The sequence below is a fragment of the Oncorhynchus gorbuscha genome, linkage group LG11, assembly GCF_021184085.1.
Source record: "Oncorhynchus gorbuscha isolate QuinsamMale2020 ecotype Even-year linkage group LG11, OgorEven_v1.0, whole genome shotgun sequence".
NCBI classification, from domain to species: Eukaryota; Metazoa; Chordata; class Actinopteri; order Salmoniformes; family Salmonidae; genus Oncorhynchus; species Oncorhynchus gorbuscha.
In genome coordinates this window covers 45,930,719-45,956,159 of record NC_060183.1, presented here as the reverse complement: position 1 = coordinate 45,956,159, position 25,441 = coordinate 45,930,719, and the positions used below count along the sequence as shown (strand labels likewise).

At 44.8% G+C, this 25,441-nt stretch overlaps 2 protein-coding genes across 2 annotated transcripts; one reads left to right on the top strand and one right to left on the bottom strand.

Moving 5' to 3' along the window:
- Nucleotides 1-1,735: 1,735 nt before the first annotated feature.
- LOC124047837 (palmitoyltransferase ZDHHC8B-like) lies at nt 1,736-21,206 on the bottom strand. The gene is given in 11 exon segments (XM_046368155.1): nt 1,736-2,548; nt 2,550-3,404; nt 3,866-3,978; nt 4,636-4,750; nt 4,879-5,011; nt 5,103-5,194; nt 5,317-5,419; nt 5,552-5,724; nt 6,936-7,093; nt 7,570-7,691; nt 20,859-21,206. Coding segments are annotated over 11 exon segments (2,319 nt in total). The 5' UTR covers nt 20,963-21,206; the 3' UTR covers nt 1,736-2,197.
- A 658-nt stretch (nt 21,207-21,864) lies between these two features.
- On the top strand, nt 21,865-22,969 carry LOC124047672 (alpha-1A adrenergic receptor-like). Its single transcript, XM_046367983.1, has one exon. The coding sequence runs from the start codon at nt 21,947-21,949 to the stop codon at nt 22,967-22,969; it is 1,023 nt and encodes a 340-aa protein (XP_046223939.1). The 5' UTR covers nt 21,865-21,946.
- The last annotated feature ends 2,472 nt before the right edge of the window (nt 22,970-25,441 follow it).

Here is a 25,441-nt window from a genome sequence, read left to right as displayed (position 1 = left end):
ACTTCACATACTCAACGAACCACAAACCCTCCTCTTCACAGCGGCCCTCCTCATTAACATTTTACCCTAGGCTACAGAAACAGTGAGGAGAGAGAGGGAGGGAGAGATGGGGGGTAAGAGAGAGAAAGAGCGAGGGGGGATAGAGGGAGTGGGTGAGAGATGGAGAAAGAGAGGGAGAGAGTGGGAGAGAGGGAAACGGAGTATTAAAACTACATCAAAACCAGCATCTCAGAGGTCTGCAACTGGGCCAAAGTTAAAAACACACATGAACAGGACACCAAGATGAATATTTGATCAATGGCCTTTAAAGCGGTCCCATCACTAGACTTCAGACGGTTGGAAGTGTCATGATTCCTACAAGCTGGGTGAAGATCAAAAGAGCTCGTTCAGACTGAATAGACACAGTGGGGTCACGGTTGTAGAGGGCACCGTTTCATAAAGAATGGGGGGGGGTCAATCCAGGAGGAGAGAGAGAAGAAAAGGAAGATGAAAGGAGTCTGAAGAACGGTAGAATTTTACATTTAAAAAATGGATACGTCAAAGGAAGGGTGGAAAGACTTCAGTCATTAGTGAGACAATAAGCTATTTGTTATGTGATCTAACCTGAAGAGATGAATGGTCATGAATAGTGCATTGTTTGGGACTCAATACATGTTCTGTGATGTCATAAATGGAATGAGAGAAAAGGCCGGTGCCAACTGCAGAACCATAGAAACTGGAACGTGACAGCAGGGAGGGGCTGCTGTTAACCACGGCTGTTCCTTCTTTTCGTGTTTTCCGAGTACCTAACCTCTGTGTAAACGGTTGTTGATGTTCTCTGTACTTCTCACTACAGCCCTGCAGTTCTGGAATGAGGTCTCAATCTCTCTGTGTCTATGGCAACGATCACTGGCAGTCTGAGAAATATCACCGCATCAGAATGCTGGTGCAGCACACAATCTCAGTGGAATTACCTCAATAGCGAAGTCTTCATTTATGTAAGATATCCAACACGTACTTCTCTGAAACCCATAGCTGAGCGCAGCGAGCCTCCCATCAAAAAGTAGGCCTAGAGGATTACCTACCCACTCATTTGGGTAGGTTGAATCCCTGAGCTGACAAGGTAACAAAGTCTGTCGTTCTGCCCCTGAACAGGCAGTTAACCCACTGTTCTCAGGCCGTCATTGAAAACAAGAATTTGTTCTTAACTGACTTGGTCAAAGGTCAAATTAAATATACTCTTTGAATGGAATTTTCTTTATTCTACTCACAGCACCTCACACAAGTCCACTAGGGGGCACCATTTCCTCATACTATTCTGAACGAAAGCTGACCTGAGCTCAGTTCCTGCACCTTGTGTCAAAGCGGGACCCAGGTGGAGCCAAGCTTCAGTACCTTGTAGGTCAGAAGAGAAATCTTGGATAAAAGTAAGCTAAACCAAGGTTATGGGTTAGGGTTGTGTTTAAGGCTAGAGTTAGAGTTGAACTGGGATGTGGACTGGAAGCTAGTGTTATTAGGATAAGGCGCCCCATACTAGGCTCGGTTTGCTCCTAGCAGAACCCGGCTAGGCGAAGTGAACGTTACCAAATGTAATCATCAAAAATGCGCAAACTGCTTCGCTTGGGAAGAATGCGACAGGCTTTATGGTTGTGGATGAGCCTAGGGTTAGATTTGAAACGGGATGTGGACATGAAGCTGGTGGCAAGAACGGATAACAATAACAGATCATAAATAACGGAATGACAACAGCTTATAACAGAAAAGGGAACAAAACAGTGACTTTTTTTATTTGTCAAAACAACCACAAAATGTGACTAAAGCATGATTTCTACAGACGCAGAATAATAGAATGTCCCATCATCATCACATAACATTCTTTCTCAAAAGCATTATCAAAACACATAAACCAACAATAAAAGATCTGTCCTCTGTACATGTCTGCTGTTCTAGTTGAGTTCATTGATTCCTCCGACTGCATAAAGAGGCACAACTGTCTGCTAATTGGCCACTGTCCTGAGATCTCTGCATATACTGTTGGTTATCACTCACTCTATATTCAACACACACCCTTGTCTACCGAGAGGTCCAAGTGCAAATATCTGTACAAAACGATTCCCATGACTGCATGTTGATGTCCTCTCAACTCCCACACCCTCCCACACACTGACAACCCACACAGACACACTTACACAGTGCTGGGAAGTTGTGGATATACAGGCTAACACTGCAGAGTAGTGTGGTTGGCTGCATACACCCTCCAGGAAGACTCAATAGTTCCTATTTGGGGGCACCCAAGGGTGCTGAGTGCTTTCCCTCCATGGCATTGGTGAGTAAGGGGCGTTATGGGGGGGGCAGCTGGGGGAGAGGCAGAGGAAAGGGTGCTGGGCAGTGTGGAGGAGGAGGAGGAGGAGGAGGGCTGGGCCTGCCTGTTTGGGGGGAGGTAGGCTGGGGAGGGGGAACGACCCTTACTCTGCAGGCTGCTGCTGCTCTGCAGGGGGGAGCTGGAAGTCCTGGGGGCTCGGGTCAGAGAGGACGACGAGGCGCTGGAGAGGGGTGACCTCGTACCCCCCGTACCCCAAAATACCAGTGCTCATCAGGAACTCCCTGGAGCCGTATGCGGGCGGGGTGGGGCCGCGTGACCCTGGGAGGCGCATGCTGTCTGCAGGGAGGCTGCATCTGCTGGGGATGTCGTACAACCCCATGTCTGGGCAACCGTACAGGGCCTGGGACCTGGCCTGCATCCGCAGCATCCTGTCCCTCTCCTCCATCTCCCGCCGCTCCTGAATGGAGACCATGATGGTCTTGGAGAGGTTGTCATAGCGGACCGGAGAGGCCTCCCGGTGGATCAAGGCTTGCTGGGAGAGGTCCCTGTGCATCAGGGCCTGAGGGGAGAGGTCCCGGGAGGTGAGGGCCTGAGGGGTGAGGTCCCGTAGAGAGGGATCCCTGGGTGAGGTGTCCCTGGGCTGGGGGGATTGCCTGGTGACCCCCATGAACACAGGGCTGTAGGTGTGTGGAGGGGGCCGCTGCAGCACACTGCCTTCATGTCCCAGGGTCATGAAGTGCGGGTGGTAATGAAGTGGGGGTCCTCCTCGCTGGGCCAGGTAGTGGGCGTCACTTGAGTTCACCAGGCTGTCATAGGAGAGGCTGTTGCGGTTGGACAGGGGGTTGTGAGGGGGGAACAAGCCCGGAGATACCTGATGGGAGATCAGACCCTCTGGGTACAAGACCGGCAGCTTGTTGTGGTGGCGATAGGCGTGTTTGAGGGTGAGGGAGCGGGAGTTGAGGGTGAGAGAGTTGAGCTGGAGTGGAGCGGAAATGGGACCGGATGGGACGGCTAGCTGCTGGTCCAATGTACCCAGGATGAGTTCTGATGACAGGTCATGACGTCTACTGCTGCCCCTTTGCTGCTCTGGTGCCACAGCCACCTAGACACAACCACAACACATAACCGACTGTCAGAGAGCTCTCAGAACACAACACAGCCACAACAGTCTGTTAGAGGGTCGAAAGAACACAGTAGTCCTGTGTAGCTCTGTTGGTAGAGCACGGCGCTTGTAACGCCAGGGTAGTGGGTTCGATCCCCGGGACCACCCATACGTAGAATGTATGCACACATGACTGTAAGTCGCTTTGGATAAAAGCGTCTGCTAAATGGCATATATTATATTATATTAATAACATGGCCAGTCTGTTAGAAAGCTCTCAAAACACAGCACACAACCATGATCTGTGGAAACGGCTCAAAACACAGCACACAACCATGATCTGTGGAAACGGCTCAAAACACAGCACACAACCATATGATCTGTGGAAACGGCTCAAAACACAGCACGATAAATCCACAGTGTATCTGAATGGTGTCAATGCAGTGAATGATATGACTGACCTGATGGACAGGTGAGGGGGGTGGTGCCTTAGATGTGGACTGTGGTAATGGCCTGAGCTGCTGCAGGGTCTGTCCAGGGGAAGGGGTCACTGGTTTGTGATGCAAACCACTCTCTGGAATCCAAACACAGATGGAGAAGGAAATCAATATTTAACTAAATGTGAAATATATTACCATAATATCTATTGGGATTTGTGACTGAACTAATCCAGAGAGAGGCAGTGACGTGTCTCATTAACATATAATGCAAGTCTGTCCTCAGAATCACCTTAATTAGCCAAAACATAAACAGGAATTTGACTTGGTGAAATGGTGCTGCCACAATTAACAGAATACACAGACAGACGAGAAATAGGATATACAGACAACAGACGTAGAAGCATAGTTTACACAAATCCGTACGCGGTAAGTATTCTACGTACACTGTAAACTAAGAACTGCGAACTTCACGACAAACACTAAACTACATTCTAAATCAGGCTGGCTCGAATATTCAGTAGCTCATCACGAGTGAAACTTGGTTGGAAATCCACAAGTAAACAAACAAAAGAAAAACCAACGAAGCCACAAGCAGTAACAAAAACCATGGCTGCCTCTCTGTTGAATAATGTGGCCACCAGGGTGCAGTAGGAGAGCAGTGAGTGACAGCTTGTGGGGTTTCTGGACCGTTTCGAGTTTCTTCATGATCATTTGCTCATGTTCTCTATAATATGAGGTGCATAAATACAGGTACTGTCTCCCTGGTTGTCAGATTACTAATGTGACCCGACCTTCAAGTGTTGCTAGGTGTCTCCTCAGCACTTTGGGATCTGGTTTGGGGGGCAGAGGTGGTGGGGTGTCCAGACATCGGATGTCTGGCTCTTCCATACCGTCAGTGGACGGGCGCTGAGAGAGGAAGAGAAGGCACTACTGTTAAACATATTTGATCTGCTGATGAAGTTAGTTAAATACGGAGGCTTTATGTGAATCTGGGATGTTCCCTTCGGAGGGTATTTTGGGGTGGACAGACTTACTTTATTTTGGTTATCATGACACTGGATGCCATTATCCTCAACCTTGATAATTGGTATCTGTCTGTCAGTCTCTGGTCTCAGGAATGGAGGAATGATGCGAGCTGTTGATTTCTTAATGGGCCTCGCTGTATACCTGGTATGGTCCAAGCAAATAGATAAGCTAATGAGCTCCAATACGTTATATTAAACATGATGTTTACATAAAAACGTCAAATGCTTCTTACTTTGGAGAAATGGGACTGCATATAAGATGCTCCAAGTTGCCACAGCAACCTTGTGTGAAAGGGTTGACCCCTCCTTGAAACTTCCCAGTGACCTGTGGAAAAGAGGGCAACAATTTCCTCATTAAAGTGAGGACTCGACCGAGGGCGGCCTCATGTATTCCAGAATCCTTTTATCCAGTCGTTTAAAAACATGAGCTACATAGAGGCGTCTGACCTGTTCATTGGTGGTTCGGCCTCTAGACACCAGGTAGAGGTGGAACCCTGTGAGGCCCAGGACAGGAATGAAGAACAGACCTGATACACTCATCACCACCAGGCTAGACACAGCAGTCAAGGAGACTCACGGACTCTCTGTAGGGACCTTTAGAAATGAATTACCATGACCATACTGCACATACTGTATGAACACACACGCACACAGTACACAGAGTTTGTGCAAGGAAGGATACGTGACAGTACAGTGCAGCTTCCATAGGTCTTCCAGATGGTGTAGGATGTAGAGCAGGCCACCGGAGAGCACGCCCACCATGTGCAGCGTGAGTGACAGGAGAAACAGGAAGAAGTAGCGGTAGTTCCGCCTCCCGATACAGTTGTTCACCCAGGGACAGTGATGGTCAAAGTCCTGCATGCGGTTATGACACGATGAGACACAGCATTAGATACAACATTCAATCCCTCTGAGAATTATGACAACACACTGTAGTAGCCTACTTTACATGACTCTGTCCCAACATTGTGCATCTCATGCTACAAACAGTATTCTGGAGTGGTCTAGCTAGCCACATCCACACGGGATTGATCAATCTTGGACAGTGGAAAGACATTATCAACAGAAGTCAAATATCATCCAAGTGTTGATAGGCACTGAGCTGTCTAAATATACCTCAGTGTACACACAGAGATTGTCCCAACCATTTTCAAATCTCATCTCTCTCCCCGCTGCGGGGACATTAAGGATCGGGGGAAAGGGATTAACCTGATTAATGTGATCTCTCCCTTCCTCCCCCTCTATCCCTCCATCATCTTCTCCCACCCACCATTACCCTACAGCCACACACACTATTGATCCCTCCTCAGGCCCTTCCTCCCCCTCTATCCCTCCATCATCTTCTCCCACCCACCATTACCCTACAGCCACGCACACTATTGATCCCTCCTCAGGCCCTTCCTCCCCCTCTATCCCTCCATCATCTTCTCCCACCCACCATTACCCTACAGCCACGCACACTATTGATCCCTCCTCAGGCCCTTCCTCCCCTCTATCCCTCCATCATCTTCTCCCACCCACCATTACCCTACAGCCACGCACACTATTGATCCCTCCTCAGGCCCTTCCTCCCCCTCTATCCCTACATCATCTTCTCCCACCCACCATTACCCTACAGCCACGCACACTATTGATCCCTCCTCAGGCCCTTCCTCCCCCTCTATCCCTCCATCATCTTCTCCCACCCACCATTACCCTACAGCCACGCACACTATTGATCCCTCCTCAGGCCCTTCCTCCCCCTCTATCCCTCCATCATCTTCTCCCACCCACCATTACCCTACAGCCACACACACTATTGATCCCTCCTCAGGCCCTTCCTCCCCCTCTATCCCTCCATCATCTTCTCCCACCCACCATTACCCTACAGCCACACACACTATTGATCCCTCCTCAGGCCCTTCCTCCTCCCTCCACCGTCAACCACTACCCCCCCCCCTCCAAGCAGGTCTCACATCCACAACTTCCCCCTATCCACCCCTCCCTCCCGCTCTCCGCCAGCCCTGGCTTGTTCTCCCTTTCCCTCTATCTCCCTCCCTCCCTCCCTCTCTCTCCATCCCTCCCACCTCTACACAGTGGTCACAGACACTGCAGTGGGAGCATCGTGGAGGTCTGTAGAAGTGGCAGGAGGCACACCACTTCATCCGGACCTGGACACCCTTCACGTCCACGTTCTTGTAGAGCGGGGCGCGGAAGTCATCGTCCTTGTCCTCGTCCTCATTAGCTGAAACCCAAACGCACAGCTCGACATGAACTATAGGTCACCGGCACAACACTGGGCATTGGGTAACACAGGATATTCTTGTTTGTACGTCAATGTTTTCTCTTCAAATTCCTTCTCAGGCAGAAAGTTAACATTACTAACATAAACCTGGCCTAGTTTCTCAATATATTGTCATGGTAATGAAATGGCCTAGTATGTTATAACTAGTAGATAATAATTCAATAGAATTGAACAACTGCCTGCCAACCTCCTGTAATGTTGGTCCTGTTTAGGTACACTATAGTGTACAGTAGTGAATAGACCAGTACAGGTTTTCTGTTCTACCTGATAATTAACTGCACCCACCTGGTGTCCCAGGTCTAAATCAGTCCCTGGTTAGAAGGGAACAATGAACAAATGCAGTGGAACTGGCGTTGAGGTGCAGTGTTGACTTTGATGGCAATAGTGTATAATATAGTGGTTATAGTGTAACTAACCCGTGGGGAGAACACCCGCATCCATAAAGGTTGCCATGGTGAAGTTGGCCAAGACAAAGAAGAAGAGGATGCCACTGCATGGTGGCACGTAGATTGACACAGTCACTGCCAGCCACGGGCACCTGGGACAGAGACAAGAGACCTGAAGTACAGTGGACTCACAATACACACACACACACACACACACTGTAGTTTTGCAATACACACACATTACAGTCATAGTATAGACGTAGAACATGCACCGTAATATGTCTAGGTTGAATTGGTTGAAAGGGGTATAAATCTCCCTCAGGCTCAAGTGTAGGAATCAATCAAAAGGAATCGTCAAAATGATTTGGTTCCTCGGCAGGGAAATGTCACTACACTCGGCGACGCTAAATTCAGATTGATGCCCAACTTCATGGCTTTTTCTGGATATGTCCACAGGGCTTATAGAAACCATCACAACCATCACTGTCATTATGCAAATGTGGTTCAAACTGGAGAATTTGATTTGGTGAGAGGATGCTATGATTATATCTCCACAGTGTGAGATGAAATAAAGGCTCTGTAATCAGGTTTACTGACGGGGACACAGGGGAAGGCACGGTGGATTATAATGATTAAAGGTCGGCATGAGGAGCCTATACAATATCCAATCATTGTTTTTTATCTGTATAGAGTTGAGTCCAAAGCCATGCTGCTATGGCGATTTTATCTTCACTTGAAAAGTTTTACAGCAGAACGGGTTTCAGCATTTGACCTCTTACATTATCACAACTAGCATCGTGTCATAATGGCATAATGCTCCTACTTCCTGTCGGTATTTGATGTTTAGGGGCAACAACAGCAGAAGTGTGGTCTACCATTGAAGTGCAGACTGTGTATTAGTGACCGTGGCCGTAACAGTGACTGTAACAAGACCGTGGTCAGTGTGAAACAGATACTGGGTGGACCCCCCACACACACACACACACACACACACACAACCCAACACTGTCTCCCCACAGTTGCAAAGGTGAAGGGTCAGGAGGTGACGAAGGCAGAACGTATATGTGTGAACCCCAATAGACTGACCGTGACTGTGAACACCGTGAAATTGACAACATTTTGAGTCAAGAGTCTCCTTTCCCCAACTCCAGCCCAGCCCAACCTGGCGCAAGCCCCCCAACCCCCACAGAACAGCCCCAGTAAGGATGAGCGCATGGGGGAGAGTGGCCTAGAGTGGGGGAAGGGTGGTTACCCCCAAAGGAATGCCTGGTAATGCCATGCCAGCTGCAATCTCAATAATCCCAGGATTAGGGACTCTGGATTACAGCCCACTCTGCCAGCCCGCGATGGTGGAATCCTCCCATCAGACGACAAGCACACAGACCCTACAGCCTGCAGCACACAGCACAACACACAGCACAACACACAGCCCAACAGAACCTATTCCATACCTTTAGGATAAAGGAAACCATACATATTCCTTTACCTATACAGCTACAACAGACACGCCTGCCTTTCTTTACAGACAAACAGCCTTCATAGGCAAATACAATACAGTTCTGTACAGTTCTGATCTGTCAGAATAATGCTCCTCTTGAAGGATTTACTTAATTGAAACATTAACTCTAAATTGTACTACTGAGTAAATCAGATTAATGAGGGGAACAGAACAGTGGTTCCCCCACAGCTGGAGGAGGGGATTTATATCTTAAGTCCTCTCTGAAGCAAAGTTTCACTAAATGTGTTCATGTTTGAGATGTACTTAAATTGTCATAAGAGAGCTAGATTACATGGATAAGTGCATTATACTGCACCCCTGCACTACCCAGAGTCCACACTGTACTCGTCCCAGTACACTGAATAGTGTACTTGTCCCAGTACACTGAATAGTGTACTTGTCCCAGTACACTGAATACTGTACTAGTCCCAGTACACTGACTACTGTACTTGTCCCGGTACACTGAATACTGTACTTGTCCCAGTACACTGACTACTGTACTTGTCCCAGTACACTGAATACTGTACTAGTCCCGGTACACTGAATACTGTACTTGTCCCAGTACACTGAATACTGTACTTGTCCCAGTACACTGAATACTGTACCTGCACGTCTAGCCACTCTACAGTATAAATAGGGGATGTGGATGAAGTTGGTTGATTCAGGAGTAACTGCCAGCGGGGCAGCACTAAATATGAGGGACCAAGCCCAGTCAGTCTGCATGGTTTGGAGTAGTGTTCATGTATCTGCACAACACTTTCACCATCCTCCTCTACCAGCAAGGCCAATGGGTGGTGGGGAAAACAAGGAGACAAAAAGGCAATTAGGAATAGGTATACTGTCACTGATTATCTTTTCAAAACTCATTATTTAGATGGTCAAATCCTCTTCCCCCTCACCCATCTGTCAAATAATGGATCTATCACAAGAATTTTTTTTGTCAAAATGAGCACAATATGGAATTTTTTTTGCGTTCAAAATAATCAGAAATCAGTCAAACTCATTTGAGCTGAGTGCGGAGCGTAGAGGACACACCTGATAAGGTGGAGCGCTCTAGAAGAGGGTGGATCCGCGACTGCCTGATTTCTTATCAACGGGATTATTTCCGTGGATGCCATTGCATGAGCGGCCTTGCCGTCCGGCCCATCATTGGTGTGTGACCATCTGGAGCACAGCACAGGGAGAGTTCATTATGCTGCAGTGTGGCGGTGCAGGCAGACAAGCCCCTGCCTTGCGCCTAATGAAACAGACAGCAGAGCCGTATTAAATCATCCAGAAGGGTAAGCTGCTGTTGAGGCTGTCCAATCTGCACACTGCCCTGCCTGAGTAAAGCACAGTAGTGGGCAGGCTAGTCATCACTACCAGTGTCTATCGCATCGGCAGTCCCCATAGGAGAACCCTTTGAAGAACCCTAAAGAACCCTATGGAACCCTAAAAGGGTTCTACCTGGAACCCGAAAAAGGGTTCTTCAAAGGGTTCTCCTATAGGGACAGCCGAAGGGCCATCTTAGGTTCCAGTGTATGGCTCCTAGAAACATCTCATGGATAGAAAATATGAGTGTTAGAAATGCTGAATGAAATGTGATCATAAGCCCTTAGGAATGTAATGACTTGTCTTCAGCTTCAGCAAACACTGAATGAACACATAACACTGTTATAACAGGGTTCGGAAAGAGTGCTTCCTTTAACTATTTAAACTACGGGCTTGAATATCAGCTATGTATGTCTACTTAAAGGAGACATATGGGTACATATTACATCATTGTATCCAGGGATCGATGCGTATGCGGGTTATGAAATAAGCCGTTTGTTTGGGGAGGAGTGTTATTCTATAAATATCTGACCCATTATGGGTGTGTATCACATCTGACATCCTCCCCTCTGCACATGGTTTCATAATTAACTCAGGAAGGAAGTAAAAGGTCAAGAAGGCTTCTCCTTTACAGAATTGTGTAGCATCTCAGCTACGTCAAATCTTGACATTAGCCGGGGGAAATTGTTACGAGGAAACACCCTTGAAAGAATCTTTGCTTGTAATGGTTCAATTTGGTAGTGTTTCCACTGCTGGTCTTTGCATGTCTTTTGTGAATTGTCCACAGTAACAGTGCTTAGAGAGAACAACGTAACACAAACACACTCTGAAGGCTGAGATGACCGTTTCCGTTTTAGCTCAGCAACGCGGCTGTTTATCAGGCGAAGGATGACCAAAGGTTCCTACTTTCAGTGGTCCCCCCCCCCCCTTGCCAACTTCACAGGAGGGGGTTTTTGTCTTGATATTGAAAAGTGTCCTAAATCTTGGAGAGACCAGTTTGTCAGTTTGTCTTTGATACATCAGAGTAAATGCTGGAGCTACTCTCCATACTAACAGACTGAGGTTGCATTTGGGCACTTTATTTTGACACGCACAAACTCTAAGTAACAACCTGAGAGACTGACTGACATTCACTTTGGACTCCCTGCAGCAGCATATAGCACCAAGGACGAATCAAGGTCCCTTTCCCTCAGGAGGACCAAGGTAGGGTTGCATTTGGTCGAGATAACGACAGAATCTGGCATCTGTCCATCACTGCTTTTAAAGAAACACAGACATCGTCCCTGCAGACAGAGCAGACAGGCAGACAGATACAGACAGACAGTCCTTCTCTGAGTAAAAGGCTGTCTAACAGTGATGTAAGGCCTACATATGATGTAACGGCAAAATATTGTCCCTACAGATTCCATTTCTTCTGCTACTGCCAACGTGAAAGGGCAAACAAACGAGCATGTGTGATTGGGCTGGAACGCTCTGTTTCAACATGACCTTATCTTTGAAGAATGGCTGTCCATGGAATAGAAGCTTCCGACATAGTCTATTTTATCATCGTGAAACATCTCTCAGTGGGAACGTTTTCGGGAATGTTCTTTATGTCTCTTGTTGGCGATCTTCAGACAAACCTGCAATAACAGCCACTTGTCCTGGAGCAGTAGAGCTTTAGGGGTTTGTTCTATTGAAGTGTGGAAGTTCTCTTTACAAATGCAGATACGAGTCTATTGATCATTGATGGAAACGGACCACTCACTCTCATTATATAATACTAGGGATAGACTGCTGCCTCTGCCTGGCCGCCAACGTCATGCTACCCCACATACAGTAGCATCCATTATCGGAAGTTGTGAAAACGTTATTTTTTTATACTTGGTTGAAAAAAATATTTTGTTACGTTTATTTAAGCAAAGAAAATACTGTTTGTTTTTGGAATTTTCTAAATATTTATAATATTATTCATTTGCATGTCAGCTCTGTGCCAGGAAATGCCCTTGTCCAGAACAAAGGATCCCAATTTCAAACTCCCCCCAAAAGTGTTTACAACTTTTAAAACGGGCTAAAATGAATATTCACTGACAAAGGATCTCATGTAGTTTCTTGCAATAGCCCTCTTTGACTTTAAGGAATATGTTTCTCAAAACTGTGATTGCTAAAAAAATTGTCCAGAGCATCGGTCAACTCTGTCAGATTTGTTCAAAACCGTAAATTAATTTTTAAAAATGTGTAGGGTCAGCTATAGGAAGCCCTTCCTCATCTTTTAAAACCTGCCAACTTCATCTACTTTATAGATGAACTACTAACTACTATTACTTCGCCACTATGGCCTATTTATTGCCTTAACTCCCTTATCTTACCTCTCATTTACACTCACTGTATATGGACTTTTTGTTTTGTTTTGTTCTACTGTATTATTGACTATGTTTTGTTTATTTCATGTGTAACTCTGTGTTGTTGTATGTGTCGAATTGTTATGCTTTATCTTGGCCAGGTCGCAGTTGCAAATGAGAATTTGTTCTCAACTGGCCTACCTGGTTAAATAAATGTGAAATAAAACAAAATAAATCAAAAATTAACACAGAATATGACTTTTGGTTCAAATATGTTCATTTTAATTAGGTTATAACAACTGAAGAAAAACAACATTGCTATGCAGTATAGCACTTGAATGAAGAAGAAAAATAAGCAATTTGTCAACTCCGTAAAACATCAACTCAGTCAGATTTTTGTCTAACGTCTGATAGAAGGGTTGGGCCAATTGCAAACACTGATTGGGCCAATAGATTATCACCATCGACGTATCGACGTACCGCTCCATAACACTGATTGGGCCAATAGATTATCACCATCGACGTACCGCTCCATAACACTGATTGGGCCAATAGATTATCACCATCGACGTACCGCTCCATAACACGGATTGGGCCAATAGATTATCACCATCGACGTACCGCTCCATAACACTGATTGGGCCAATAGATTATCACCATCGACGTACCGCTCCATAACACTGATTGGGCCAATAGATTATCACCATCGACGTACCGCTCCATAACACGGATTGGGCCAATAGATTATCACCATCGACGTACCGCTCCATAACACGGATTGGGCCAATAGATTATCACCATCGACGTACCGCTCCATAACACGGATTGGGCCAATAGATTATCACCATCGACGTACCGCTCTATAACACTGATTGGGCCAATAGATTATCACCATCGACGTACCGCTCCATAACACTGATTGGGCCAATAGATTATCACCATCGACGTACCGCTCCATAACACTGATTGGGCCAATAGATTATCACCATCGACGTACCGCTCCATAACACTGATTGGGCCAATAGATTATCACCATCGACGTACCGCTCCATAACACTGATTGGGCCAATAGATTATCACCATCGACGTACCGCTCCATAACACTGATTGGGCCAATAGATTATCACCATCGACGTACCGCTCCATAACACTGATTGGGCCAATAGATTATCACCATCGACGTACCGCTCCATAACACTGATTGGGCCAATAGATTATCACCATCGACGTACCGCTCCATAACACGGATGTCGGGGTGTTCTTTTAGTTTTGATCACAACCAACACTTTTCAAGATGATTTCAGCCTCTTATCATCAGAACATTTTAATCTAGCTATTTGAGCAAAGTAAGGACGATTTATCTATTTACCAGTCATTCAGTACGACTGAAATAAAGTATGTTCTTGTTTAGCACGCCAAATTGACTGTGGAAATTTACCGAACATGATTGGAAAACTAATGTTGAAGCCTACTTATTGTTTTAGTCATTCCAATTTATGTAATCCATTAAATACAACTGCCTTTGAAAAAAATGTGTCTGATTTTTTTTAACCTTTATTTAACCAGGCAAGTCAGTTAAGAACACATTCTTATTTTCAATGACGGCCTGGGAACATTGGGTTAACTGCCTGTTCAGGGGCAGAAAGACAGCTCGGGGGGGGGGTTTGAACTCGCAACCTTCCGGTTACTAGTCCAACGCTCTAACCACTAGGCTACGCTGCCGCCCCGGAATTCCAGGTCATTTCTTATCAAGATGTCTGTCCATACTGTGTGACTAAATCAAGTAAATTGTAATTGAGTAATATAATGTATCTTTTTTTGATCAAATTAAAATATAGTTTACAGCCTAAATGTATTTTGAATGGCATATACTATGTTGGCATTTAATGTGAAACGTTTTGATAAAATATAGGCCTTCTAATACTACTACTTCTACACTGAACAAACATGTAAACGCAGCATATAACAATGTCAACGATTTTACAGAGTTACAGTTCATATAAGGAAATCAGTCAATTCAAATAAATAAATGGGGCTTAATCTATGGATTTCACATGACTGGGAATACAGATATGCATCTGTTTATCACAGATACCTTTTAAAGTAGGGGCGTGGGTCAGAAAACCAGTCAGTATCTGGTGTGACCACCATTTTCCTCATGCAGCGCGACACATCTCCTTCTCATAGAGTTGATCAGACTGTTGATTGTGGCCTGTGGAAAATTGTCCCACTTCTCTTCAATGGCTGTGCGAATTTGCTAGATATTGGCGGGAACTGGAACACGCTGTCGTACAAGTCGATCCAAACATGCTCAATGGGTGACATGTCTGGTGAGTATGCAGGCCATGGAAGAACTGGGGCATTTTCAGCTTCAAGGAATTGTGTACAGATCCTTGCGACATGGGGCCGTGGAAGAACTAGGACATTTACAGATTCCAGGAATTGTGTATAGATCCTTGCGACATGGGACCGTGCATTATCATGCTGAAACATGAGGTGATGCCAGTGGATGAATGGCACGAACATTGGCCTCAGGATCTCGTCACGGTGTCTCTGTGCATTCAAATTGCCATCGATAAAATGCAATTGTGTTTGTTGTCCATAGCTTATTCCTGCCTATACCATAACCCCACCGCCACCATGGAACACTCTGTTCACAACGTTGACATCAGCAAACCGCAAGCTCACAGAATGCCATACGTTTGTGAGGCCGGTTGTGAGGCCGGTTGGATGTCCTGCCAAATTCTCTAAAACGATGTTGGAGGTGGTTTATGATAGATCAATTAAGATTACAATCCCTGGCAACAGCTCTGGTGGACATTCCTGCAGTCAGCATGCCAACTGTATGCTGCCTCAAGTCTTGAGACATGTCTGGCATTGTGTTGTGTGACAAATCTGCACATTTTAGAGTGGCCTTTTATTCTCCCCAGCACAAGTTGCACCTGTGTCATGATCATGCTGTTTAATCAGCTTCTAGATATGCCACACCTGTCAAGTCGATGGATTATCTTGGAAAAGGAGAAATGCTCACTAACAGGGATGTAAACAAATTTGTGCACACAATTAGAGAGAAATCAACTTTTTTTTGCCTATGAACAATTTCTGGGATCTTTTATTTCAGCTCATGAAACATGGGGCGTTTAAATATAAATTCTGCCTGTTGGTTGCAATCAAGCCGTTGTGTTTTTTGGGGGGATTGTCAAATGTATCATCCATATTTTAAGTAATGTTTGTATTTACATACTCTGTTTTGAGTATCTGTTGTCACCTTGGGCAGTTGCTTGTCAACTCCTCACTGATTGCTAATCATTGTCCTGAAACATATGCTTAAAGTATTGAACACTTTGCTGTGCTAGGAAAAAAAAGCATAATGTTTGCTTTATAAACATTGTTTTAAGTTCTTAATCTACAAAAAACATGCCGAAATGCTAACGAAATTAGCCCTGGAGCATTATACAGTGTTCTAAAACAAAACAAAATATTTGAATAAGCTAATGTTAGAATGAAACAATCTAGGCCTTTAAACACTTGTTGTACAATAAATATAAAAATGAATTGGGGGCATGCAGAAGGCATGGCCATGTCAGTTCTTATATTCACTGTTGACACTTTCAGATACAAGATACATATAACAGTTCAATGACATGAAAATGACTGAAAACTGTGACTCTTCCATGCTAAAGATTCAGATCCTACCCTACAGAGCCATAGAGGATTACACATCTCTTAAGCCCAGTGTCCATAAGCTCCTTGTCTTTGAACAGCAGGGAGTAAAAGAATAGGGAGGATGTCAGTATGAAATCACTCTTTCCAGACTCTCTCACAAATCATTGGATAAACCCCCAGCCAAGTCAGTGGCTTTAGTCCAAATCAACCCAGTCAGTACAGTATAGTACATTTACAACTCAATCCACTGTGGCCCACTTTCTCTTTCCTCACCTCAATGCATAATCACGTCACTGAGGATATATCGTTCTAAAATATTTCAGTTAATCAGAAGTGCATGAATTCTAGTACACTTATGCCAAGTTCCCACCTGAGAATTACCCCAGTGTTTTACCCAGAAGGACTGGGACAGACTTTTCTGTTTCCATTTCCACAGACCGGCACCGGTATCACACTGGACCATGGCCTCAGGGAACATGCTTTGATTTTAGGGCCAATGCCAGGCACTTTTCAGCTGCCATTTACATAACAGTAAGTGTGAGCATAAGTTAACATCTTTCTATAGTTAACACCTCCTCATCGAGCGACTGTCTTGATGATGCAGAGGTTGTTGATTCTGCCCTTTTACAAATCATCGATAGTTTACTCCTCCCTGCTCGCCCCGAGTCTTCAGTCAGCCCTTGTTCCACAGATGTGGGAATCAAGAGGCGTCGATCAGAAGATCGGAATCCTAATCGGAAACTTCTCATCTGCTCGAGGATCCACTTGAAAAATTGCTGGTAAACCAACAGATGTGGAAACTGGGACAAATTTGTCTACAGGGGTCAGTATAGAAGTACTGTTCAAATCAAATCAAACTTTATTAGTCACATGCGCCGAACACAACACGTGTAGACCTTACAGTGAAATGCTTACTTACGAGCCCTTAACCAATAACGCAGTTAAGAAAAATACCTACAAAAAATAAGATATAAATGTAACAAATAATTCAAGAGCAGTAAAATAACAATAGCGAGGCTATATACAGGAGGGTACCGGTACAGAGTCAAAGTGCGGGGGCACCGATTAGTCGAGGTAACTGAGGTAGAGTTATTAAAGTGATAATAACAGAGAGTAGCAGCAGCGTAAAAAGGGGGGGATGCAAATACTCTGGGAAGCCATTTGATTAAATGTTCAGGAGTCTTATGGCTTGGGGGTAAAAGCTGTTTAGAAGCCTCTTGGACCTAAACTTAGTGCTCCGGTACCACTTTCCGTGTGGTAGCAGAGAGAACAGTCTTTGACTAGGGTGGCTGGAGTCTTTGACCATTTTTAGGTCCTTCCTCTGACACCGCCTGGTATAGAGGTCCTGGACGGCAGGAAGCTTGGCCCCAGTGATGTACTGGGCTGTACGCACTACCCTCTGTAGTGCCTTGCAGTCGGATGCTGAGCAGTTGCCATACCAGGCAGTGATGCAATGTGTCAGGATGCTCTCGATGGTACAGCTGTAGAACCTTTTGAGGATCTGAGGACCCATGCCAAATCTTTTCAGTCTCCTGAGGGGGAATATGTTTTATCGTGCCCTTTTCACGACTGTCTTGGTGTGCTTGGACAATGTTAGTTTGTTGGTGATGTGGACGCCAATGAACTTGATGCTCTCAACCTACTCCACTACAGCTCAGTCGATGACAATGGGGGCGTGCTCAGTCCTCCTTTTCCTGTAGTCCACAATCATCTCCTTTGTCTTGATCACGTTGGGGGAGAGGTTGCTGTCCTTTCACGAGTGAACAGGGAGTACAGGAGGGGACTGAGCATGAACCCCTGAGGGGCCCCCGTGTTGAGGATCAGCATGGCGCATGTGTTGTTACCTACCCTTACCACCTAGGGGCGACCTGTCAGGAAGTCCAGGATTCAGTTGCACAACATAGTGCCCTCAAAGCTTAGTGATGAGTTTTGAGGGCACTATGGTGTTGAACGCTGAGCTGTAGTCAATGAATAGCATTCTCACATAGGTGTTCCTTTTGTCCAGGTGTGAAAGGGCAGTGTGGAGTGCAATAGAGATTGCCTCATCTGTGGATCTATTGGGGCGGGATGCAAATTGGAGTGGGTCTAAGGTTTCTGGGATAATTGTGTTGATGTGAGCCATGACCAGCCTTTCAAAGCATTTCATGGCTACAGACGTGAGTGCTACAGGTCAGTAGTCATTTAGGCAGGTTACCTTAGTGTTCTTGGGCACAGGGACTATGGTGGCCTGCTTGAAATATGTTGATTTTACAGACTCAAGACAGGGACTGGCAAGTGAAGACACTTCAGCGCATGCTCGGAGTACACGTCCTGGTCACACAGTCGTCCGGAACAGCTGATGCTCTCATGCATGTTTCATTGTTACTTGCCTCGAAGCGAGCATAGAAGTTATTTAGCTCGTCTGGTAGGCTCGTGTCACTGGGCAGCTCACGGCTGTGCTTCCCTTTGTAGTGGTATGGTAGTACAGTGGGACTATTCACCCAGGCGCTATTAGCAATCTAGGGGATAATGTTGAAAATGTTGTTGTTGGTATCCCAACAACACGGTAGTGATTCTCACATGACTAAAATGTCACTTTGAGAACACAAGTACGATTCGGGAACCTGTGGGAACCTGTGTTGCTTTAGCCGACCCAGTCTGATTTCTAACTGACTCCTGACTCTAAGCTCTAAGCATCATTGCCCTCTGGAAGAAGATAAAGGGATTTAAGAACACATGTTCACATACACTCAGAGGTGTGGTTGTGTTCATTATATTTTGAGTCACAATCAAATATAATATAATGACGTTTCCGGATTAGGACACAGTTATATCAACCACTGAACCACATTAATCATCCGAACATTTGAGTTTAGCCTAACAAGAAAATCAGTCTTAGACATAGGCCTAATAGTTAAATAGCCTCTTAACTCACATAGTCCCCATACCAAATTCATATAGCCTACAGTAGCTTATATTAAGAGGATCAACATGATATTAGGCAATGACATGTAAATACTAATAGACAGCTTTGGGTACAGTATTGGTGAACTGTTTAATGAATAGTATAGCATATTGATATGTAATTAAAACTACACCAGAATTTCACAAAATTTACTTTTTTCAACAACAAATATGTGTCATATTTCACTTCTGTCAGATTGAACGGCAAAAAAACACTGTTCTAAATTCAGAATGTGAAGTTTGCCTTAAAATGTTTATGGGTCGTTCTTGAATTACAGTGGAACTTGGACATGGCATTTTGGACAAAATGCACTTCATTTTTCTTTATTTTATTTGGGTACATCTTCCCATTCTAAATCAACTAATATGGTAGCTTAATGATCTTAAAAAGTGTGTACTTTTATGACAATGTTGTGACATCTGTAGGAGTAGTAACGCCAATGAAGGTAACACCAATGAGACATTTGAGGTAAATTAAGATTGTCTGAAATGGAGGCCACAATGCTCAAATCTAAGTTCATCAATCCTGTACTAAAGTGATATGATTAATCATTTTTCTCACAATGATATTTCCCTTCATTTAAACGGACTAACCCCAAGTTGGGGTCGGGCAGGTATCCGAGTGGTAAGAACTTTAGGCCAAACAACCGAAAGGTTGCTAGATTGAATCCCGAGCTGACGAGGTAAAAAAATCTGTCGTTCTGCCCATGAACAAGGCAGTTAACCCACTGTTCCTAGGCCCGTCATTTGTTCTTAACTGCCTAGTTAAATTAAAAAGTGACACTTTGGATTTTGACACCGAATGAATTGATGGAATCCTCAAATGTATGACATATTTAAAGGGTGTGATTAGCTAATAATTTCCTTTAATATAGACCACTCCCTGAAAAAGAGTTTGCCACTGGAGAGAATGCTCAAGGCTCTTGTAGATCTTTGTAATGAGTTATTTTCAAGGTGGTAACCCCAGTGACATAAAACAGAGGCTCACACATTATACCGGTAAAATAATAGGTATTTTAATAGCCTTCTTTGTTTTGATTAATCTATACAATATATGACATACTTTTGTTCACTTTCTAGCATTCAAATTCCAAAAAACATGTCACTACAACTCCACTACTGTGACAATCCTGCTCCTAAGTGCTTTAAACAATGCATCAACATAGAGGGTTGCAGTATGAAGGATTTTTATTATGTTTGATCATTTATAAACAGTTCAATATAAACCAAAACGTGTATTATTTGTGTTTATTTGTTATTTTCAAGTGTGGTTCATGGTTGCAAAGGCAAGGGACTCAAATGCCAAATCAATTAAAAAACGACCCTTATTCTACAGTGTGTGAGCGACAGGACCTATTTTATCGTAACCTTTCCCAAGAGACAACATTACCATTTGGAGCAATTGTGCATGCCCATTGGATCTGATACTTCATAGGCCTATATACAGTATATGCAATTCAAATATGTGGACTTGGCATAGGCCTACTTTAGATATGGAATATAATAGTTTCGAAAAGGTAGGCTACTTTCGTGTCTGGTGTCAAACTACATTTTCAAAAGGAGGCATATCGTCAACTTACGTAAAGACAAAGAATAAAGTGGTGGACCCGACGAGGAGGACTGCAGCGGTGGACACTGGAATAAACGCGCTGGCTTTAATTCTGTCACTGCCGCTGGTGGGCATTCTGTACTTTCCACAAACATCAGCAGTTTATTCCAGCGAAACGATTACACCGAGATACAATACATGATCCATGATACGACGTATTCCCACTATGTTCTGTCCTGGGTCTCCATGGATCAAATGCAACAAATCCATGGTCAAAAAGTCCAACGAGCTGTGCCCGTCTTGGAAATCCCACCGTACAGACTGGGCCCGACCAACCACCAACTCAGCGAAGCGGCTTTTGATTTGATAGGTGGGGCTATCGCCAGGGAAAGGTAGCTTTGGGACACAACATCGGGAGTCTGTCTATTGGTTGGACTCCGTTTAAAGGAGGACTTACGTGAACTACACTATAGCAGAATAGACTCAAATGTGGTGTATGTTTTCAGTGCTAAATATTATTTTTACAATAAAAAAAAAACGTATTTCATGTCATAGTCATACTCTTGATAACGAATGTTATTTGCTTCAACATGGAAATGGATCTGTCATTAGAAATGGACAATAATGTTGCTCTATAGTGACAGATAAAAGTATGTAATGTATAAATGTTGAATATTCTAACGACATAAACATAGGCCATTCAAACTCTGCTCCTTTACAGAGTGATCCAAGTTCAGTTTGGTTTTTCACTTCTGTATTGGGATACTACAAGTCTCTGGCAGGGGCGAACTGGCCATCTGGCATTTTGGGCAAATGCCAGAGGGGCTGGTCCATTTTTAGCCCAGTGGGCCTGTCTAACTTGTTTATTTTTAATTATCTGACTGTTGATAGGGGCCTCAACAATTAAGAATGTTCCGGTGTGTTTGAAATGCCAGGGCCGGTTTCTGGTCCCAGTCTCTGGTGCTGACTAAGAACTGAAGATTAGATATGTATGGCAAATGTGAGGTTAAGTCTCTAAGGATTTGTTGAGGGGTTGGGCCTGGCTGTAGCATGATATTAACATCCCTTATAAATGTTGAGCCAGATAAGGTTCAGACATAGATAGATGCCCCAAGCGTGATGGATGCAACGGAGTGGATCGAAGCCTTCATCCGAGGGCTGATGTGTCTGCTCGGGATCCTGGGGAACAACTGGCTTTGTCTCCGTTCTCTCCCCGGACCCAAGTCCAGTCTCCGCACCAATGAGGTCCTCTTCATCAACCTGGCCGTCTCCAACCTCATCACCAACTACCTGGTGGACCTGCCCAATACCATGGCTGACTTTGTTGGCTACTGGTTCCTGGGGGAAGCCTACTGCTGTGTGGTCCAGTTCTGCTCTGAACTGTCAGAGACCAGCAGTGTCTTCTCCACCTTGTTTATTAGTGTGTTCTGGCACCAGAAGCTGGTGGGCTCTCTGAAACGCGGAGGAGCTCCGATCCAGCTGGATAGCCTCTGTCTCGTAGCCTGTCTCCTGGCTGGCAGCTGGACAGTGGCTGTGGTATTCAGTGTTCCACAATTATTCTTTGTCCGGTTGGAGAGTGGTAATGAGAGCCACGATGACTGTATAGAACTATTTCCCTCCCAAACTGCAAGGCAGACCTATGAGCCGTTGTATCTGACCTTCGCTAACGCCCTCCCCATCACTGGTATAGCGTTTGCTAGCATCCAGATTGTGATCACTCTGCTAAGGCACCAGGCACGTATCCAGGGCCTGACTTTGGACCATCACAAGGGGACAGCTAATTCTTTACCTAACAACGGACCTTCAGTTGTACACAGCTCGATCAGTCCCCCCCTCTCCCAGGTCATAATCGGGGACAGCATAGTCAGAGCTCCACCCGATCTGAAGAGGTCCTCTCAGCCTCCAGCTAAGCCCAGCCCAGTCTCAGGTACTCAGGTGAGGGCAGCCAAGAGCGTGGTGGCTGTGGCCACTGTGTTTGTGGTGTGCTGGGTGACCCACCTGCTGCTGATGATGGCCAGCAACATCCACACGTCCTCCTTGGTGTTGGAGCTGGCCAGCTACATCGGATCCTCTTACACCTGCATCATCCCCTACATCTTCCTCTATGGAGTAAAAAAACTGTCTTTCTCCTGCAGAGGGTAGCTAGATATAGTCATACACTCATTTTCTATTTAGTGGTATCAAGTGCTTTGTATAATTGTTGCTCTTTTTAAAATTGTATTTAACTAGGCAAGTCAGTTAAGAACAAATTCTTATTTTCAATGACAGCCTAGGAACAGTGGGTTAACTGCCTTGTTCAGGGGCAGAATGACATATTTTTAACCTTGTCAGCTCAGGGAGTTGATCTTGCAACCTTTCGGTTACTAGTCCAACACTCTAACCACTAGGCTACCTGCCGCCCCAGATGTCCTTAGGACATCTGTGTTGCCTGAAAATAAATGAAATTAGATTGGCATATCGCCATGATTTCATTAGTGTAGTTATACTAGTGTAGACACAAATTTAGTATATACACCATCACGTCTGGGTGAATATCAGTGAACTCCAACGACTCTCTGACAGATTGAGCTAGTGATGGTGACTGACAATTAGAAGTGTGTTTATGATGGAAATGTTGTCAACCCTGTAGAATGTTAAGTTACATAAAATACACTATAGATACATACTCACACATTACTTTGATGTTAATGATTTGCTATAATATCTTACATAAAGTTTGTGTTAACAAGCATTTCAACTTCGAGTTTGATTTAAGTGCTTCATGAACTTGGGAAATCAATGATGCATCTCTGGATTCAAGTCTACTTTAATTGTTTTGTTTCCAGCACATTAAAATCAAAGGCCCATGCCTGAGTAATTGGAGAAAAGCATCTCAGCAATTATTGCTAAGTTGCAGAGACAACAACCAGCCCTGGGGCACAATTATCCTCTATTAAGGGTAATTATGCCAACAAAAACAACAGGCACACAACAAAGTATGAACAACCCTCTACAATGGGGTGTCTGTTAATTGTCAACAGTACTATGAGGCTGTGTGCTATGGGGCCTTCTGAAATTATTCAGACCCCTTTGACTTTTTCCACATTGTTACGTTACAGCCTTATTCTAAAATTGATCAAACCCCCCCCCCCCCCACCCCATGTACACACAATACCCCATAATGACAAAGCAGAATACTTACGTAAATATCACATTTACATAGGTATTCAGACCATTTACTCAGTGCTTTGTTGAATAACATTTGGCAGCGATTACAGCCTTGAGTCTTCTTGGGTATGACGGTACAAGCTTGGTACACCTGTATTTGGGGAGTTTCTCCCATTCTTCTCTGCAATTCCTCTCAAGCTCGGTCAGGCTGGATGGGGAGTGTCGCTGCACAGCTATTTTCAGTTCTCTCCAGAGATGTTTGATCTGATTCAAGTCCGGGCTCTGGCTGGGCCACTCAAGGACATTCAGAGACTTGCCTTGAAGCCTCTCCTGTGTTGTCTTGGTTGTGTGCTTAGGGTCGTTGTCCTGTTGGAAGGTAAACCATCTGAGGTCCTGAGCACTCTGGAGCAGGTTTTCATTAAGGATCTCTCTGTACTTTGCTCCGCTCATCCTTGCCTCGATCCCCACAGCATGATGCTGCCACCAGCATGCTTCACCGTAGGGATGGTGCTAAGTTTCCTACAGACGTTATGCTTGGTATTCAGGCCAAAGAGCTCAATCTTGGTTTCAGCAGACCAGAGAATCTTGTTTTTCATGGTCTGAGAGTCTTTATGTGCCTTTTGGAAAACTCCAAGCAGGCTGTTATGTGCCTTTTACTGAGGAGTGGCTTCCGTCTGGCCACTCTACCATTAAGGACTGATTGGTGGAGTGCTGCAGGTATGGTCGTCCTTCTGGAAGGTTCTCCCATCTCCACAGAGGTACTCTGGCACTCTTTCAGAGTAACCATCGGGATATTGGTCACCTCCCTGACCAAGGCCCTTCTCCCCCAATTGCTCAGTTTGGCCGGGCATCCAGCTCTAGGAAGAGTCTTGGTAGTTCCAAACTTCTTCCATTTAAGAATGATGGAGGCCACTGTGTTTTTGGGGACCTTCAATGCTGCAGACATTTTTTGGTACCCTTCCCCAGATCTGTGCCTCGACCCAATCCTGTCTCGGAGCTCTACGGACAATTCCTTCAAATTGGTTTTTGTTGACACGGGACCTTATATAGACAGGTGTGTGCCTTTACATATTATGTCCAATCAATTGCGTTTACCACAGGGGGACTCCAATAAAGTTGTAGAAACAGCTCAATGATGATCAATGGAAACAGGATGCACCAAGCTTAATTTCAGGTCTCATAGCAAAGGGTCTGAATGCTTAAGTAAATAAGGTATGTTTATTTTTTAAATAACTTGTCATTATAGGGTATTGTATCTAGATTTGATGATTCTTATTTATTTAATCCTTTTTAGAATAAGGCTGTAACATAAAATGTGGAAGGTCAAGGGGTTTGAATACTTTCCGAAGGCACTGTATACACTCAGTGGTCAATTAAGTACACCACTCCCTTAACCAAAACGGTTCACTCCTACCGTCAGGGAGTCAAAGCAGGCAGACAGGCATCCAGTTACTGTTCGAATTAACA